At 34.9% G+C, this 17,770-nt stretch overlaps 2 protein-coding genes across 7 annotated transcripts; one reads left to right on the top strand and one right to left on the bottom strand.

Annotated features, from left to right (window-relative positions):
• Nucleotides 1-611: 611 nt before the first annotated feature.
• On the bottom strand, nt 612-13,184 carry LOC103482574 (DNA repair protein REV1). 6 transcript variants are annotated; one of them, XR_007823543.1, is made up of 25 exons: nt 12,918-13,184; nt 12,445-12,589; nt 12,068-12,183; nt 11,900-11,976; nt 10,994-11,634; nt 10,616-10,759; nt 10,294-10,426; nt 10,107-10,195; nt 9,921-9,971; nt 9,639-9,842; nt 9,001-9,120; nt 7,746-7,838; nt 6,747-6,806; nt 6,565-6,651; nt 6,362-6,445; nt 6,148-6,220; nt 5,934-6,002; nt 5,033-5,131; nt 4,095-4,382; nt 3,928-3,983; nt 3,033-3,610; nt 2,752-2,812; nt 2,412-2,502; nt 1,514-1,831; nt 612-1,440 (listed from the first exon to the last, which is right to left on the bottom strand). XR_007823543.1 is itself a non-coding variant. In XM_051089811.1 (24 exons), exons 1-23 carry the CDS (start codon nt 13,112-13,114, stop codon nt 2,461-2,463), a joined length of 3,507 nt encoding a protein of 1,168 aa, XP_050945768.1. In that variant the 5' UTR covers nt 13,115-13,184; the 3' UTR covers nt 612-1,831; nt 2,412-2,460. The 6 variants fall into 6 exon arrangements, 4 of the variants coding, with proteins under 4 accessions (XP_050945768.1, XP_050945769.1, XP_050945770.1 ...); XR_007823542.1 differs by having other exon boundaries at nt 612-1,427; XM_051089811.1 differs by having other exon boundaries at nt 612-1,831.
• Nucleotides 13,185-14,500: 1,316 nt separating this feature from the next.
• LOC103482573 (F-box protein At5g07610-like) lies at nt 14,501-16,091 on the top strand. Its single transcript, XM_008438797.3, has one exon. The coding sequence runs from the start codon at nt 14,787-14,789 to the stop codon at nt 15,966-15,968; it is 1,182 nt and encodes a 393-aa protein (XP_008437019.1). The 5' UTR covers nt 14,501-14,786; the 3' UTR covers nt 15,969-16,091.
• The last annotated feature ends 1,679 nt before the right edge of the window (nt 16,092-17,770 follow it).

The raw sequence follows: 17,770 nt of genomic DNA, 5'->3' as shown, positions 1-17,770 counted from the left end.
ATAATAATATATGGACGTGAAACTATACATGAAGACTCGTTTGCAAAATTAATGTTACAGAATATGGTTAGAATCGAGGGAACAACTTAATTAGTCAATGGATGTAAAGAAAATAGAATAATATGAGCAGTTGGTGCGTTAATTATTTAAGAACTAAACTCACTTTTATGTACTCCTAGTTTGTTCGTCTTCCTATTTTACTCGTATTGTCTAAATTAAAAATTAAAAAAAAAAAAAACAAAAAAAACACACACACACACATTAAGTCAGAATTCAAAATTCAAGAACTTGATTGACCATGTTTTTTTTTTTAAAAAAAAAATAATAATAATAATAATGAAAGGTATTTGTGACTCACCCTGCCAAAAAAAGACGATTGGATGGCACAAGAGACAAGATTGTAGTAATGCATTGGATTCTCAATTTCAGAAACTTTTGGTGAAGGATAAATCAAAATAACAGATCAACTACTCATACACCCATTGACTATGAAACTTGAAACAGTTCCTATAACCTCAACAATTGGCAAATTCAAATAATAACAGTAATAATAATAACAACAACAATAACTTGGCAAACATTGTTTAGAGTCCCATTTAATGACACCCATATTTCTTGTTGGAAAAAACATAAACTTGTTTGATAAATATTTCTTCATTCTAATTTTGTTTGTAAATGCTTGTATGATACATATATATGTACAAGAATTAAAGGGCTTACCAAAGGCGTGCTTCTTGTCTGATTTGAATATTTGAAGTAAAATATTTGCCAACCTGAAGCAAAATATAATTGAAGAGTTCTATTGTTGCTAGCTAGGCAGTTGGGAAATGTCTCTTTTTCTTTCGTGCTCGAAATCAAGTTGCTCATTTTGTCGCATGGTTTCTACCTGGTTTTGGTTCTTTTGTGTAGCATTTAGGAAGTTGAATTGAGGTGTTGGCAACTATGGCTTCCCTAATTGGATTTGGGACGTAATTGACAACTTTGTTCCTCCTTTGCTCCCTTGAGTGGTGGGATTTATGATCTTCGACCTTTACTCGACATTTTCGCCACCAAATCTCCAAATAAATGGGTGATATGTATTTTGGGCCACAGAAGCAAAAGCATGGTCTGGAGTTGAAGACTGATTGGTGAAAGCTCCGTTTAAGTCCTTTCTCCAAACCCAAAAGTTCTCCCGAGTGAATAAACATCTGGCTGATGGGAGGCGGGACAACGGTGCCAATCCTACGATTTCTTCTTCCTTTAAGTTCATCCTATAGCCTAAATCTCAGCAAGCAGAAGAATTATTCCAAGCTTCTCGAACTGCATGGGTCTGTTTCCGATTTTGATTTGTTTTTATTAAATCGCTCCCCAACTGAAATGATACTACAGAAGTTCAAACACCAATAGTTCTTGCTTTTGCTCCCTCTTTGATACCTTGTAAATCACCACTCAATCCAAAAACTTAAATCGACGGGTTAGGATAAATTTAATTATATTTGCTATATAACCAGACTTGTGATAAGAGTGGGGGTACCATATTTGGCAGCAATAACTATTTGCTTCTCCAAGGTGGCCCTTTTTCTGCTTCGAAGTAACAAATTCATTTTGCTAGAAAGGCTTGATTCTTGTGCTTTTAATTCACAAATGTGAAGACCACCTACTTCGATAGGGAGTTTAACCTCTTTTCATTAAGTGAGATGGAAACCCCGTCTTTGTTGCCATGCCAAAGGAAATTTCTGAAACGGCTGAGAATTTTTTCTCCACAACTTAGTTTTGTATTCCATATGCTGGAACTTCTTTATACCGAGCTTGATAGAGCGCTGGCACTTCAAATTTGTGAGCATTTAACCTACTTCATACAATTGAAAGAAAAAAGTAAATACTTAAATCAAATCAAGTCATACAATTATTTGACAGTACTTGGACTAAAAAAAGACGAGCTATCTCAATTTTATGGAAAAAAAAATAAGATAAGATGACAAATTTGATCTTTAAATAAAGACACAAATCATGTGCTTCTTACAGAACCATTTTACATAGCTGTGAATAGTTTTACCGAGCGACGCATATTTTCATATTTTATCAACAATTATATGACTTATATGTGTATAGAGGTCAATTTCGTTAATAAACAAAACTGTGATATGATAAACGTCAGTCCCACGAGCTAGAGGGAAAAACTCCTCGTTCTGTCCTCCCAAATAAACTCTGTTCCATATATATTTTTAGAATTTAAACAGTTGCAAAGTCATGATAAAGACCCTCAAGGATTTAGTTTCAAGATGCTTCAATTTGAAGAATATTGTTAACGAAAGACATTATTTGTTTAAGGTTTTTGTCAAATGACGATAAAGTAGTATGATATCAATTCATTGGAGTGAGACTACCATGAAATTATTTAAATTATTAAAGGCATCTTACTCTCCACATACATTTCCATCTCAACGCCATCTGGTCAAGCAAACACTACGCGTGATGGGTCTACACCTTCAAACTTCCACCGTAAATTTCATTGACTGCCCCCTGACGATTTGAAATTCAATGAAAATGTGCATAGAAAAAACTAAACATCTTTAGTAAATAGATAATAAAGATGTCATAGATACAAATTTTAGCCCGCTAAATTATGACATCTTAAAAGAAAAGGAAAGGTCCAACAGGGCAATTCTATCAAAGGAATTGTATGTACAATTTGTGAGAGAAATCACAGGATACCATTGATTTAAAATTAAAACGTTTATAGTATCCGAATTAGCATTTTAAGACAATAACCTGAAGGTATGGATCAATAATGTTGAAGACTTCCAGAAACAGCTGGGACTTCATTGCTAACCTGATGCAAAACAAAGGATAACACAATGAAGCCTAGAACTAATGGAAGTCTAATATTATATTAGATTAGCGAGGTCATGCATAAAATTCCAGAAAAGAAAAATAAGAAAGGTGGATGATAAATATCGTAAAATCATATAGCAATGCAAGACCACTTGAAACAGGGGCACACAACTTCAAGCCTGCATCACCTGGTCATCTCAACCAATATACAAAATTACCTCTTAAGAAGACGAAAACAAACATAGGTCTCCTCAATGTCCAACTCTATCTTTAACTTAAAGTACTGCTTAAGAAGTTCACATAAGCCATAGATAGCACCATCCCAACCATCAGAATCTGCAGCTGAAGGATGCCAAGACTGAGATAAAGTCCTTAGCAAAATCCCATATAGATTTCCCGGTAATCCTGATTCGGTATAGATCTCTGCAAAAAGTTCTAATATCAAGCAATTACTGGCTTTAAATTTATCAACCCATAGAGGTGGGTTCCCAGACCAAAGATCGTTTTCCATCAAAGGATCCAGTGAGCCAGATGTATTCTCAACAGCACTGCCTGATTCCCGATGATTTTTGACTGCATGTTCCAAAGAAAGCTCCTTTCCCCTGTGAGCTGGGAGCTGCTTAAGTATGTCATCCCTCAGTGGTTCAGGTAACTCTTGTAATACCGATGGATCTACTTGACTCAGAGATGAAGGTAGTAAATCAATTCTATGAGATCCAGAGGTGGTAAGAGGAGCCACCAAATTGCACAATCCTTCCCCAGAAATCTGTGCAGGTGGTGAACGATCAACAATATGCTGTGTTACATAGAACCGAAGACACCAAAGGCACATAAATACATGAGTTTTTTTTATAAAAAAAACACATAAATACATGAGTGAATCGAAGACTAGTAAGCTGAAAAAATAGAACACCGATGTACTCTTCACTGATTACAAAGACATCAAGGGCAACACTCTCTTCACAAAAGATTGTGCATTCAGATTAAAAATTCAAAAGTGAAGTAGCAAACAAAAAGGTAAGTATAATCAACTTATACTGTGATTATTAGATACTGTTTGGATAGCCCACCAAAAAATATGAGAACTATTCCAAAGTCTCGATTAAATAATACCTTATTTTCGGACTGTACTTTGTTTCCTTGGATATCCGATAAAGTAAGTCCATCACCTTTATTTATTTAACAGTAGAAAAGGGAAAAAAACCAGAATCCTTGTCAGTTATAGAAACTGGCAACAAAAACTATTTTAAAATTAGCATCGGTATGCAGATAAATTTCACCTTGTGATCCTTGAGACAGAACCCTTATAGAAGAGGAGAAAACTTCATTTTTGTCTCTGCTCTTAGCCAGGAGATCAATTAGTTTCCCACCGTAAATTTCATTTAACTCTGAAAATAGTTCAGGAGGTAAGCTCCTTATAACTCCAATATCCAGATTGCAAAGAGGTGGAGGTGAAACTGGGTTCAAAGCTTCACTATGGTGCTGGTTGTTCTCCATCTGAATCGGATGGCTTATAGGATCAGTAGATAACTGATCTAAAGTTCCAGAGTTGCTCTGTTTCTCATTATCTGTAAAGATTATTACGTACACAGTAAGAATTACTCTGTTTGTACAATTCTCTTGTACATTGAGTTCTTTTTATGAATAAAGAAGTTTGTCTCCGTTTCAAAAAAAATATTACGTACGGAGTAAGAATGATGCTTCAACTTTAAACCAAGAAAAAACACATGAGAACTAAGGTACTCAGACTATATTCATATACATGAGCGTACATCCATACATGGAACCCTGTAGGAACACTACCAGAGCAAGTAAAGATGACATTAAAATTTACATAACTAAGAACTGGGTAAGAAATGAACATGAAAGAAGAGAGAAACCTATGCCTCACAACCTGACAACAAGATTTCTATCATCATTCATTAGGTTTGAACTGGTCACAAAGAGCTACGTAACCACATTCTCTCTCATCAAATCAGATAGTTTAACTATCACTATGTATCAATACAACACAGGAGGAAAAAGAAAAGAAAAATATAGCTGTTGTGTTGAGCTAGCATGATGTTCTTTCTTTTTTTTTTCCCTTATTGTTGCAGCTTACAATACTAATAATCACAATAAATTAAAATTATTGATTCAATGGAAAAGAACGTCAGCACATCAATCATAAAAGAAAAAAGAGAAGAAATAAAGACCACTGGCGAATGAAATCCCATACCTATATTAGCCACTTCCTTCACCGAAGGACCAATAACATTTTCTACGTTTGTAGTTGCAGATGAACTGAGCCATGAGTCCAAAGAATTTCTTTTCGTCCCTTCAGAAGAAAACACACATGAAACCGACTTCACCCAAAAAAAACATGCCAAAAGGTGACAGACCAAAAATAATCCACCGACTATTTAATTAATAGTTGATTAGTTCTCTTTTAAATATAAAATGAATACTTCATTTTAGAGTCAAGTTGATCGGATATTAGATTCTAGGAGGATATATAGTTAGATATCAGTAGCCCCTCACTACCTATCTATAAATTACAGTTTCGTGAAGGAGTGTTTGAATGATGTTAAAATGGATCACAGGTTTCAAAGTCACTTCATGATAATCTAATAAATGGAATTGAAGAAAACTTCCCAATATTACTTGGAGTATTTTCAGTATACTATAGTCCTGTTCAACAAGTTATCAATATTCGATAGAATTTGAATTTCTAATTCAATTTTCTGGCTTCTAGAACATCATTCATTCAAACAAAGCAACCAAGAATTATCCTCCACTGTACATTTCGATAGTGTCTTGGCCAACAGGAAATGGTTGCTGATGAACTCCCTAGATTGAATTCTTTGGGTTGCATAGACAATTTACCCTAAAAAGTTTCAGAAAGGTCTTTTCTGTTACCATGGTTATGCATCCCTAATAGATCTTAATAATGTTGACTATTTACAAGGGATGCGACATGTTCTAGATCTCAACTTGAAGGATTATTCTTCCTTTTTCTCACAAAAAAATTGTCGACCATTGAAGGACAGCTCCCCCAAAGCACTCTTTTTCAATATTCCTTGCTAAAATAGTATCTTATTAGCTCACTGCAAACGCTTTCATAATACACACAAACTTACCCTGCCTAGAGATATCCACATTTTGAAGTTTCGAAACTTGTAAACCAATACCTCGAATTTCTTTGACATCTACATGCACCAAGAAGGACATCATAGAAAATCTTAGACAAAAGAACTGGTATTTAACTCAATTCAAAAGATACGTCTCTTAATCTAGAAGTAAGAAATGTTAACATTAACTGAAAAATCATAATTAAGCCTAGTTTAGGATTACCTATGACAAAAAACCCGAAAAGTTGCTTTACTATTCTTTGAAGAATTTCCAGATCATCAGTGGCAACAGGAACCTAGAACACCAAAACCTTAAAAATTTAGACACTAAAGATCACACAAATAATAAATAAGCATTCTACAAATTCACAAACATGGCGGTAGAACTTAGTCCATTAATAAAAAAAAAACGAGAGGCATTTGTCAGACAACTATACCGTTAATGAATGGCTCAAGTTTTCACAATCTCCGCAGCCCATATACTTTGTGGGTTCATCAGCATTTTTTTTTCGTTTTTTTATCTAAATCAATACATCACACAAAAAGATGCTAATAGCACTTGCACATAAAATCCCACTTATATCTTGAAGGAACAATAACTCAATGATGTTTGTTACTGTATAAAAGAAATAGGGCGTACCTTGAGGGTAAAGGTGCGTCCCTGCACTCCACATCCATTCAACCGTAATGAAACCTCCTTACAAAGGTTCAAGAGAAAGCATTGACACTGTAATAGCTAAAATATTAGTTCTTAATCCACTCATACAGTCATGTATTTTTTCATCTTAAATGGGTAAACACGCAACCATTTACGTTACCCACATCTTTGAAGTCCTTGAACCTAACACCCCAATTCACTTCAGCTCCTATGGATTTGCTTTCCTGGACCATCGCAGGGTAAAAATATAAAACTCTGAGAAAATGTAAGAAAATCTAGACAACAAAACTAGGTTACTTTTGCAAAGAAAATATTATTTGGAAAACATTCAGGTAGTAGTATCATTCTACTCCATCCACCGTTCTTTTTGTTGATGACTGAGATAATGGGGTGCGCCCCCTGCATTATATTGCTGGCTGGCCCATACTAAATTCCAAAGAGGATTTGCCAGTTCCCAAGATGACTCTCATAACAAGAGTTTCAAATTGTTGTATTTAGTATTTATACCAGAATCTTGAACCCAAACCCCAGAGGAGAATCCCCAAACTCCCTATGCGGTAGTCCATCAACATATGGGACAAAATCATGCATCTTCTATCATGATTTAACTAAAAAGGACTTCTTTGATCTATGGAGGAGAGATGAATATCTTCCTTTGATTTCTCTGTTTCTTTAACTGTTGATACAAGTATTTTCATATACAATGCCTTCTGGTTTTCAATGAAAAAAAAGGATTTCTTTGATGTTTTCAATAGTTCCAAAGGAAGTACCATTTATAGGCACAAATAGAACCATTGAAATAATAATAGTAATACTACACCAAAAGATTAATAAAATCCTATTTATACACAACATATAATAATGCCTTCACCATTCTATAATGCAGATCAAAATGATAATTTTGCTTTGTCTACCCTTATTTTTCTACAAGTGAAACACTACGGTAGTTATCAAGCCTTGCTCACAGAGAGGAGTGAAGAATTAATTTTCAGTGGCTTTAGTATATCCAGTACTCGTTCTGTATAACCTAATGTAGTAATATATTTCGTATTGTATATTAACAAAAGAGTTTAAAAAAAACGAGAAAAAATTGGAATACAACTCTGCAAAAGATCACATGAAAGTTAATGAAAAGTATATTGTTAATTATCTCTTTGTCAAACCTGGATCAACCCAACTGCACGATTGTCCACCCCTCGACTATAATTCCACAACATTTCCCCCGTTTTTAATCCAAAGTCCTTTTGAAGAGAGTCCTGGACATGTCAAGAGAAAATTAAGCAATCATTTCAGATAACTTAGTTTGAGAACAACAAACTCAGAAAAATAACCTAGTCATAGCCATAGGCTCATAGCACATCCATAACCAAACTCCCTACTACGTATAAACGGACCTCCAAAGGCAACCCTACATTAACATCCACTCACCAGCATATCCTTTACAGAGTCACTACTGAGGAGTTAACAGCTAATCAGTACACCAACGTTAGAAAAAAGTTCCAAAAGAAAATTAAAATAACTTGTAGCATTAGCTGAGGTCAGGCCACAAAATAAACCTAACTAGGAAAGACAAAATGATTTTGTTAGGATACCACCTAACAAGAGGGGTCAAGAAAAGAACAAACAAAGAACACTAAAAGGAACACTAAAGAGAGATTTAATGGGCAATTAGATGTTAATATTCTTGCTTGATGCTAATGTATTTGTTCTTCGCTAAACTATTTAAGTTTTTCATTATGGTTGTTGGAATCTTTGTTTTCCTCTATTGTTTGCTCAACTCCTTTTGTAGTTTGTATCTTTTGAGCATTAATATTCATTTCTCCACTGAAAAGTTTCTGTCTCTTGTTAAAAAAAAATCAATAAGCTCATTAGCAATAAGGTAATCATTAAGGATTAACTTGTCAATCAAAATATAAAATAGTCCATCTCTTTTGACTCATCTATGTTCCATTTTCTCGCTTCGTTCAACATTTCCTCTCTACTAATTTCAAAATGCAATATAAAACAAATTAATGTAGGCTACAAATACATTTCACACACCATATATGATTTTTATTGATGTAGCTGTTTTCGAGGAAATATCACTTTTCTTTTAATCTTTTTCCTTGTCTCTTGAGTCTTGACAAATTACTTGTGTGCACCTGTTTAAGGGTTTTGTAATAAATGGCACATCGTCTTAAACATTGCAACTCAAAAAAAAAATGTCTCAATTTCTAGGCATCAAGTAAACCTATAGTGACCAAACAAACAAGTACGCCTTAGAGAGAACTATTGAGCCACCTGGGATATAGTGCAGCTGACCACAAGCCAAAACAATTCTTTTCTTCAACAACTCAAAAAGATAATAGATATGTCTCAACATTAATGTAAAGCTGTAGTGACCAAACAAACAAGCCAAAGGGAGAACTATTGAGCCACCTTGGATATCATACGCAGCTGACTACAAGTCAAAATACTTCTTTTCTTCAGCTTCTCCTCTAAGGCATGCCCTATTCCAGGAAGGTCCTTGATAGGAAGCGGATTTAAATAATCATCAACCTAAAAAAATGAAATGAAATGAGTGAAAAGAACATCTTATACACATTCTTCTAGACAGTAAAGGAAGTGCTTACTTGAATAATATACAAAGAAACAGATTTTTTTTGTTCTGTTCGCTCTATGATCTTTTATTTCTTTTCTTTGCTTGTTGTGGGAGCTTCCTTTTTGTAGTTTGTCCTTTATTGAGTTTCTACATTGGTTACTTTTATACCATGCTCAGTTCTTTTTCACCCTTTCAGAGTTTTATAATTGAGTTTCGGTCTCTTTCAATTTTTTCATTGAAAATTCTGTCTCGTGTTAAAAAGAATATATCTAAAATAATTCTTCCAAGTAAAAATTGAAAGCGCAATCCCTCTCATCTTCAAAAGTGCACATAAAAATAGTGAGGTGATTATAAGACAAAATACACGAAACATTCAAGACATCAAAGGAATAACCTAATGAGAATTGAAGCACAATGTTGTAATGCTAGGTGATTTGACAAACAAAGGTTTAGGGCAAGAATTTCAGGAACCTACCTTCTCTAAAGGAATGTAACACTGACCATCCGGTTTTGCAGTTTTAGTGGCAAGGCGAGCCATTAGCATATTTGTAGATATTCCAGCACTTGCAGTACATCCTGTTGTATCAAAGATTTCTTTTCTTATTTTGGAAGCCAATACCTCAGGATCTACATTGTTTGTGCCCGATATATCCAAAAATGCTTCATCACAACTTACAGCCTGCGCTTTACACAAGTAGCAACATTAACGAAGCAAATCACGTTGAACTACCTACAGGAAATGCTATCTGAAACAGACCTGCACTTTCTCACAATGCTTGTGCAATATTTCATAGAACTGATCGGCTACCTGCATATTTCCCAAGATGTCAGATGCCAACAAAACACCCTTGTATATGGAAGATACAAGAAGTAGAATATGATTTTAATATTCCATAAGCAAACTGATTGACAAATGGAAACCCAGTGATAGCACACCACTTACCCCCTCATAGGACTTGAAGTCATATGGAAAAATAACAAGATGGGGACAAAGAGCCTTTGCATCTCTAACAAACATTCCTGCTCTGACTCCTTGATAGGTATGAGAAAGAGAGAAGAATCAATTGATACTCTAGAAAAGCCTTGGATTTGAACCACAGCTTATAAATATAAAGAACTAGAAGACCAACCATAACTTCGAGCAGGGTAGTTTGCAGATGAAATTTCTGCAGTTCCTTTAGGATTATCTGAGTGGCATACAGCTACAGGCCTATCCTTAAATTTTGGAATGTTTCGAATAACCACCGAGACAAAAAAGCAGTCCTGAGGCAGCAGGATACTGGTATTACTACACTTCAAAATGAAATTAATGCATATATAACGATGAATAAAAAATGAGTCACAAGTTCAATCAAGTAATTCTTGTAAAGTAGTCATCTAAAAAGAATAGCGACACCGACAGCAAAAGCCAACATGCAGATATTTGAAGGACCAATATTACTCAAAGATTACCATGTCAACATGGATAATAGTGGCAGACTGATGGTGGGAAGAACCATTGATATGAGAAGTCACAGAATTGGACCCATTAGCTAACCGCGGAAAACGCTTATAATAACGATTTCTCCAAGTTCCAATGAAATGCAGCCTTGACTTCTGCAGATTGAAGAAACAAGTTTGGTCTATGAAATGGCAAAAAGTGAAAAGTTACCAGGACTGTTATGAAATAACAAAAATACTAGAAACAAGGTGCTAGAGTTTTTCTACTCCATCTGATTTTTCACTACTATTAGAAATGTTAGCTGTGGATGAAAGTAAAGTAATTAAGACAAATGTCATGAATCACAACACTCGGTGTGTAGGACAGAACTCTTGCATAACCTAAAGTACCTTGAAATAATTTTCCACAAAATCTGGATTCTCTAGTGTTGAATGCTGCAGCTTAGAAGACCCAGCCGCCATGGAACTTGATGATCCATCACTATGATAACTATTGGAGCTACCATTGTGTGTTGATGCAGACAAACCATGAAAACTAGATATATTTTCTTCACTGCTCTGACCCACATCAACAATTCCTGGTTCTTCATCTACGTAATTATATTTTTCATTGCTTGGTCCTTTGTGTACTTCTACATCAGCATCCTTTTGAGGAAGCATCTCAAAACTTTCACAAAAGTGTGGTTTATATTCAATAGATACATCTACATCAGATATACTTGTATCCTTCAGTTTGGCAGCCTCTAAATCATCACTTGACTTCTCATTCATTTCAGCATCTGCATTGACTTGAAGATTCATTACTGAGTCAGAATGCATCTCTGCTCTATATCCTATCGATTCATTCACTTCCAACACAGTGGTATCCTTCAAATTCATAGCCACCGAGGACAGTGAATCTTCTGTTTCATATTTCTTTTCAGAAGTCATGCAAATTTTGGGTTTCTCCACTGTCGGACCTTTTTTCATAGAAAAGAATTCTGATAATCTTGGTTGATTACTTACAAGCTGATCAAGTTGGTAAGGAACCCCTAGAAACAGAGAAATGAGATCCACATCAACTACCAGGGTCAAAAATTAGTGTTCATTCTCATCAAAACCTTTTTGTTTATTGGGATAAAGTTATACAGCAAAATGTGGTCCACATCAGCTATTAGGTGCAAAATTTAATTTGCATCTCTCTTTGAGACCCTTTTTTGCCGGGGCGAGAGACAAAGGAATTAAATAGTTCCTAAATCCACTCCTCAAGCAATTATCCACCAATCATCTACACGTAAAAGCAATGCATTAACTTACAGCTTAATAGCTTATTAGAAGCAACAGAGTCCAAGATCCATGTGGGTTTTACAACTGGGAGTCCACGGCTGAAGGACCTGAATAATAACCAACAAAAGAAACTATCTTACTTCTTCACCAAAAACAAGACATGCGAGTTTTTCAATGAAGATAAATTCTGAACCAAACCTGAGATTCTTTATTTTACTGTCCGGTAAATTACTGCAAATAATATGAGAAACACTACGTCTTGAAAAATAATTCTCAAATCTTCCACCGTACTTCAACATATAACCCCGCAATTCCTGAATTTAACGAGTAATCAGTAACAAGTGCCCACAACAGATTCTTCAATATTGTCATTCAATTGAAAATAATAATAGATATGGACAAGCCTAAAAAGGTGATAATTTGTAATCATGAGGATTCCTTCTCGAAGGAAAGAGAAATTGCTAAAATTGCTGAAAAACTGGAAGGATAAGTGTAAAATCGTAAATTCCAATTCATACTTTTCAGTAGTTTTGCTTTACATTCACAGCTCAACTCAAAATTCTTAGTTAGCCTACCTGACTGGAAGGAATCGTGAAACCGTCAACAAAGATAGACACACCCTGAAATATTTGATTTCCTGAGTTCACACCACTATGTGAAGCACTTGAAGCATCAAAGTTAAACTGATTGTGCAGTTTTCTGTTCTTCTCTACCATATAACTGCGTTCAGAGCAAAGTAATGGAGGGAGAAATTTCAATAAGGACACCACATAAGTTTGAATCACAACATAACAAAAATCCTGAACAAAGAATTAAGAAGCTAAAGTAATTCAACTATAAACTAAGCAGCTATCCTTTGATAACGCCCCATCAAGATTCCAAAAATCACTTAAATTCATGTAGAACTAAGAAGCTAAAGTTAATAGAAAAACGGTAATTCAACTAACCAAACTTTCTTCCAAAGAGCAAAGGTGAAATTCAAATTACCGCCATTTTCCTTCCAATCTAACAATTAAAAACATGTGAAAAAGAAGAGAGGAAAAAAAACCTTCCAAAATCTGAAAAGGGAGATTTGCGAGAGGAAGAAATGGAATTGGCTCCCCATGCGACGCCTAGGGTTTTCTGGTTGATCCGTTTCTTCTTGTTGCCACCGGTACCGGAAGGGTTCGAGGGAGATGAATTGTCGAGAATTCGCTTGGATCTCTGGGCGGAGGAATTAGCCGAACGAGAGGAATCAGAATTCATCTTTTCGGGGAGGAGCGAAGCGAAGAGTGTGGAGGAAGGAAGTGTAAGTTAGGCTATGTACCATTTAAAATGAGGCGGCAAATTGAATGTGGATATATTTATATATATATATATATTTACATATATATATATATATAACACGTGGATATGCTGATTAGATAAATGAAAAAATCGATTTTAATGTATTTTAAATTATTTTTCTTAGAAATGAGTTTCTTAAAATAACTTTTTTTTTTAAGTTAATTCAAACGGATCTTAGAAGTTTCTCTTTCAATACAAAGGGGGTTGCACATTTACAGAGATTTTAGTCTTCAAGAAAGTAGGGTTATTGCGAGGCTAAATATATACTCTTTGATGGAGATTCTCATTTTTCTTGTAAACGATGTGGAATTGTGTTGTGATAACTATTTAAAAGTGCTACTCTTGCTCTACTTAATTCGAGTTTTTTCTGATTTAATTTGTTAACTATTACACAATTTTGTAGGTACCAAGCAGTTTGAGGAAACTCAGATCGAGACGAAATTATAATATATTAAAAAATAAGATAAAATATGATAATTATGTGCTTTTTATAGGTTCCGAGCTTGTTATAGTGTGTTTTTTTTTTTATTTTATTCTAATAACTAACGTAGCAAGACTTTTAAGTCAAATTCCTTTGAGTTTCTTTTATAAATATTTTAGTTTATTTTTCTATATTTGAAAATGCTCTTAAGTTTTTTCGATTTGATGGTTTTGTCATAGTTACATAAATTATATAGTTTCACATATTAAATGTATAAACTTAACCTTGAAATCATTGAATTGATGTAAGTTTTGTTTGTTTTGTCATCTAAAACTTTGGTTGGTTCGTTTTCGGTGTTTATCCATTTTATACTGTTCCTTCTTGAAGTCCATCATACATAGAGCTCTATTATTGAGGGTCATAGTAGTAATCTTGAGCTCCATTCATCATCAAGACGTGGTCATATACCTCATTGCCCCCATTCTTCAACAAATTCATGCACTAATGGAGAAGGTGCTAAGGTTTCTAATCGTTTTAAAACTTCTTGAAATGTAACTCCAATTATCTCCACAAAATGCTTTCATTTCTTGAAGGTTTCTACCGTATTAATCTTTTCTTTTTTGAATGAAATATTGCCTCTCAACATGAGAGAAGTTTATTTATTGAGAAAATGTAATACAAGTTAGTTATGCAATAACTAAGTTGTTTAACAAACCGTAACAATCGGTAAACTAGTAAGCATGCTACTTGTATTACATTCGATTTTAATTCAATGTAAATTATAAAGTAGAAGATTTTCTATTAATTTTAATGATTTCAACATTTTCATGATAATCTACTTAGGAAAAGTAACGACCAAGAAGAAAAGAAAAGAAAAAATGACGAAACATATCAATTCATTATCCCAAACACACTTAATGGAAGTTTTTGTGTCCACAAAACAAAATGACGAAACTCTAACATTATCATAACTTATCTATCACAAACATCACTTTCCTATATGAGTGATAATAGTCAAATTTCAAAGCTTTCACAAGAAGGCTTTGAATTAGTCTCCAATGGCTTCCTTCCTATGCAATTTTGCTTCCAACCAATTTCTTTAAATCCTATCCATCTTCTACATCATTACTACACACCACAATCCTTTTCAACTTCATCACTCACTCTAAAATGCTATCCTCCAAACTCCATCGCACCTCCACTGCTGCCGAACTAGTTCTCAGCAACGACGATCTCTTCGTCGAAATACTTCTCCGTTTACCCATCCGATCCCTTCTCCGATTCAAATCCGTTTCCAAACGATGGCTTTCCATAATTTCAAATCCCAATTTCTCTCACCGTCGAACCATTTCTCATCATCACAATCCCACTCCTTCAGGTATCTTTTTCCCCCGTCTAAACTCTAAATCCCCTTCATTTGATTTCGTCAATTTCACCACAAGTCCATCTAGACCTCCCTTCGAATCTCTCAATTTCCCCGACGAGAAACACGAATTTCTAATCCTCCAATCCTGTAACGGCTTATTCTTATGCAGCAGTAACAATGGAAACTACTCGATAAGAGATTATTACATTCATAATCCAACAACGAACCACCTCACAAAGCTTCCCGAGCTTCAAGAAGGAAGAGTTTTCGGTCTCAATTTAGCATTTGATCCTCTACGATCATCAGATTACAAAGTGATTTGCATTCGGTACTCCGAAGCCTTCCTGAATGCCTACCAAATCGATATGTATTCCTCTGTAACCGGCCCTTGGAGGCGCGTCCAAGGCCTGTTTTCCGCTCCACTCAGTATGAGATTCGATTGCGGAGTGTACTGGAACAACGCTGTTCATTGGATCAGCACATTGGAAAACAGTCTTTACTTCGATCTATGTGAAGAGAAACTCCATGAATTACCAATGCCTAGAGTTCCCTACGGACTGGAAGAGAGAAGGGTGGAGTATTTTGGGAATTGTGGTGGGAATCTTCATTTGATTGAAGTTTATGAAGCAGAAATGGAGTTGAATGTTTATCAAATGCAAGACAATCATTCAGGTTGGTTTGTGAAGTATCGTGTTGATCTTCGTGGCGTCTCTGTTGGGTTTCCGGAAATGATTCCATCTGTAATGGATGTGGACATGGGTTTCTTCCCCAAATTCTCGGTGGCGGCCATTGTTGAAGGAATTGATCAGGAAGCGTACGTTGTTTTGGAGGTTGAGGGGAAAATAGTGAGAGTGAATGTTGAGAGTGGAAGGTTTGAGAGGTTGGGGCAGATTGAAAATGATGGAAGAACTTCAGAAGTACCAATCACTGTTGGGTTTGGACGGATTGATGCATTTTTGTACATTGAGAATCTTGCATGTGTTTAATTAAAAAACACATCTAATCTAATAACAAAAGGGAAAAACAACACAAAATGCATCACTTCCTCCTCCTCTTCCACCACTAATTTAATACAATAATACTCGCATACTATACATATTGATATGAAATTTGAGTCATCATCGGTGCAAAAAATTTGATAAAACTCTCTTCCTATAGTTAATCTCATCCCATGGAAGTTCTAAAACTTGCCCAAGAAGGTTTGAGAGTTTCTCTAAGCTTCCCCCGCAATCTTCCCACCATGAAATCATCACACCCCAAATTCTTCTTTCCTCGATCCTTCAAATTCTCATCTCGAACATGCTCCGCCGTAAAGCACCCTGAATCACCATCGGGTACTCCTCCGCCGCCGCCAGATCCGTCGTCGATAACAACGACCTCTTACTCGAGATTCTTCTACGTTTGCCCATCCCATCACTTCTCCGATTCAAATCCGTCTCTAAACGATGGCTTTCCCGAATTTCCGATCCCGATTTCTCTCACCGTCGAACCATTTCTCATCCGCCTACTCCTTTAGGTATCTTCATGTCCATTCCGTACCCTATTTCTCCTAAACTCTATTTCATCGATTTGCGCCCAAATCCGCCTAGGGTTCCGTTTGAATCTGTTGAATTTTCTTTGCCAAAACATGGAATTACAATTCTCGACTCCTGTAATGGCTTGTTATTGTGCGTCAACGAAGGTCGTAGATATTCAAAGACCGGTTATTACATTCTCAATCCAACAACCAAACAATACACAACGCTTCGGAGTGAGAGAACCAGAGAAATCGTTAGTCTTAGTTTAGCATAGAGATGTCCACGGAGCGGGGCCGGGATGTCACTGTTAGTCCCCGCCCCTATCCCATTCCCCATCCGGGATTCCCGCGTGGATCGGGTTGTCTGGCGTAAAATATTTCTCATGTCTCAATCAACATTTATTTTAGATGTAATTTACTATATTTTTTTTGGTATTTTCGAAAATATAAAAAAGTCCCAAAATACCAACAAAAAAAAACGCATCACTAAAAATGTCCCGTCAACCAAATGTATTTCAATTTATTTTTTCAATTCTATCGTTTAATTTTATTACAAACGATTTTTTAGTATTTTTTTACACGTTCATTTACTTTTTTACAATTTACACGATCGTTTAGATTTGGCTAAATAATTTTTTAAATTTTTTTCTACACGATCGTTTACCATCTACACGATGATTTATCTTTTTTAGTTTTTTACACGATCGTTTACATTTGGCTAAAGGTGTAGAAAAGAAAAGAGAAAAAACGATCGAAAGAAATCGCAACGAAAAAATGTACAGATTAAACAACTTAAAAAATAATTGGAAAATAAGAAAAATGAAAGAAAAGAAAAAGACGATGAAAGAGATAGTAAGAACAACAACAATATTTAAAAAATTGCTAATTGTATGCCCTTTGTTACACGCACCGAAAATAAATAGTTAGTTTGGTGTGTTACATTTACGAAAGTTTTTATATTTTTTATTTTCAATAGAATATTATCAATTTTTTTATTTTAAACAATTCAAAATGTCAACTTCTCATTCTTCATAAAATTTCTATACAAACAAATCAAAGATCAATTCAAAAGCATTCTAACAAAACCTCCAATTACATTATATTTTTTAGGATACATATTTTCTTTAAAGAAAAGTTTAAAAATAAGTAAATGCACCACCTATATGAAAAGTTCACAACATAGAAATGAAATTAGGAAGAAAAAATAAAAAAAATGGAATAGAGCAAGAAAAAGAATAATATCATTTTTTTTCATCTTTTACATATTATTAA

The sequence above is a fragment of the Cucumis melo genome, chromosome 9 (genome assembly GCF_025177605.1).
Source record: "Cucumis melo cultivar AY chromosome 9, USDA_Cmelo_AY_1.0, whole genome shotgun sequence".
In the NCBI taxonomy this organism is placed as follows: domain Eukaryota; kingdom Viridiplantae; phylum Streptophyta; class Magnoliopsida; order Cucurbitales; family Cucurbitaceae; genus Cucumis; species Cucumis melo.
Note: the sequence above shows the minus strand (reverse complement) of the source record. Positions and strands in the feature narration are given on the sequence as shown.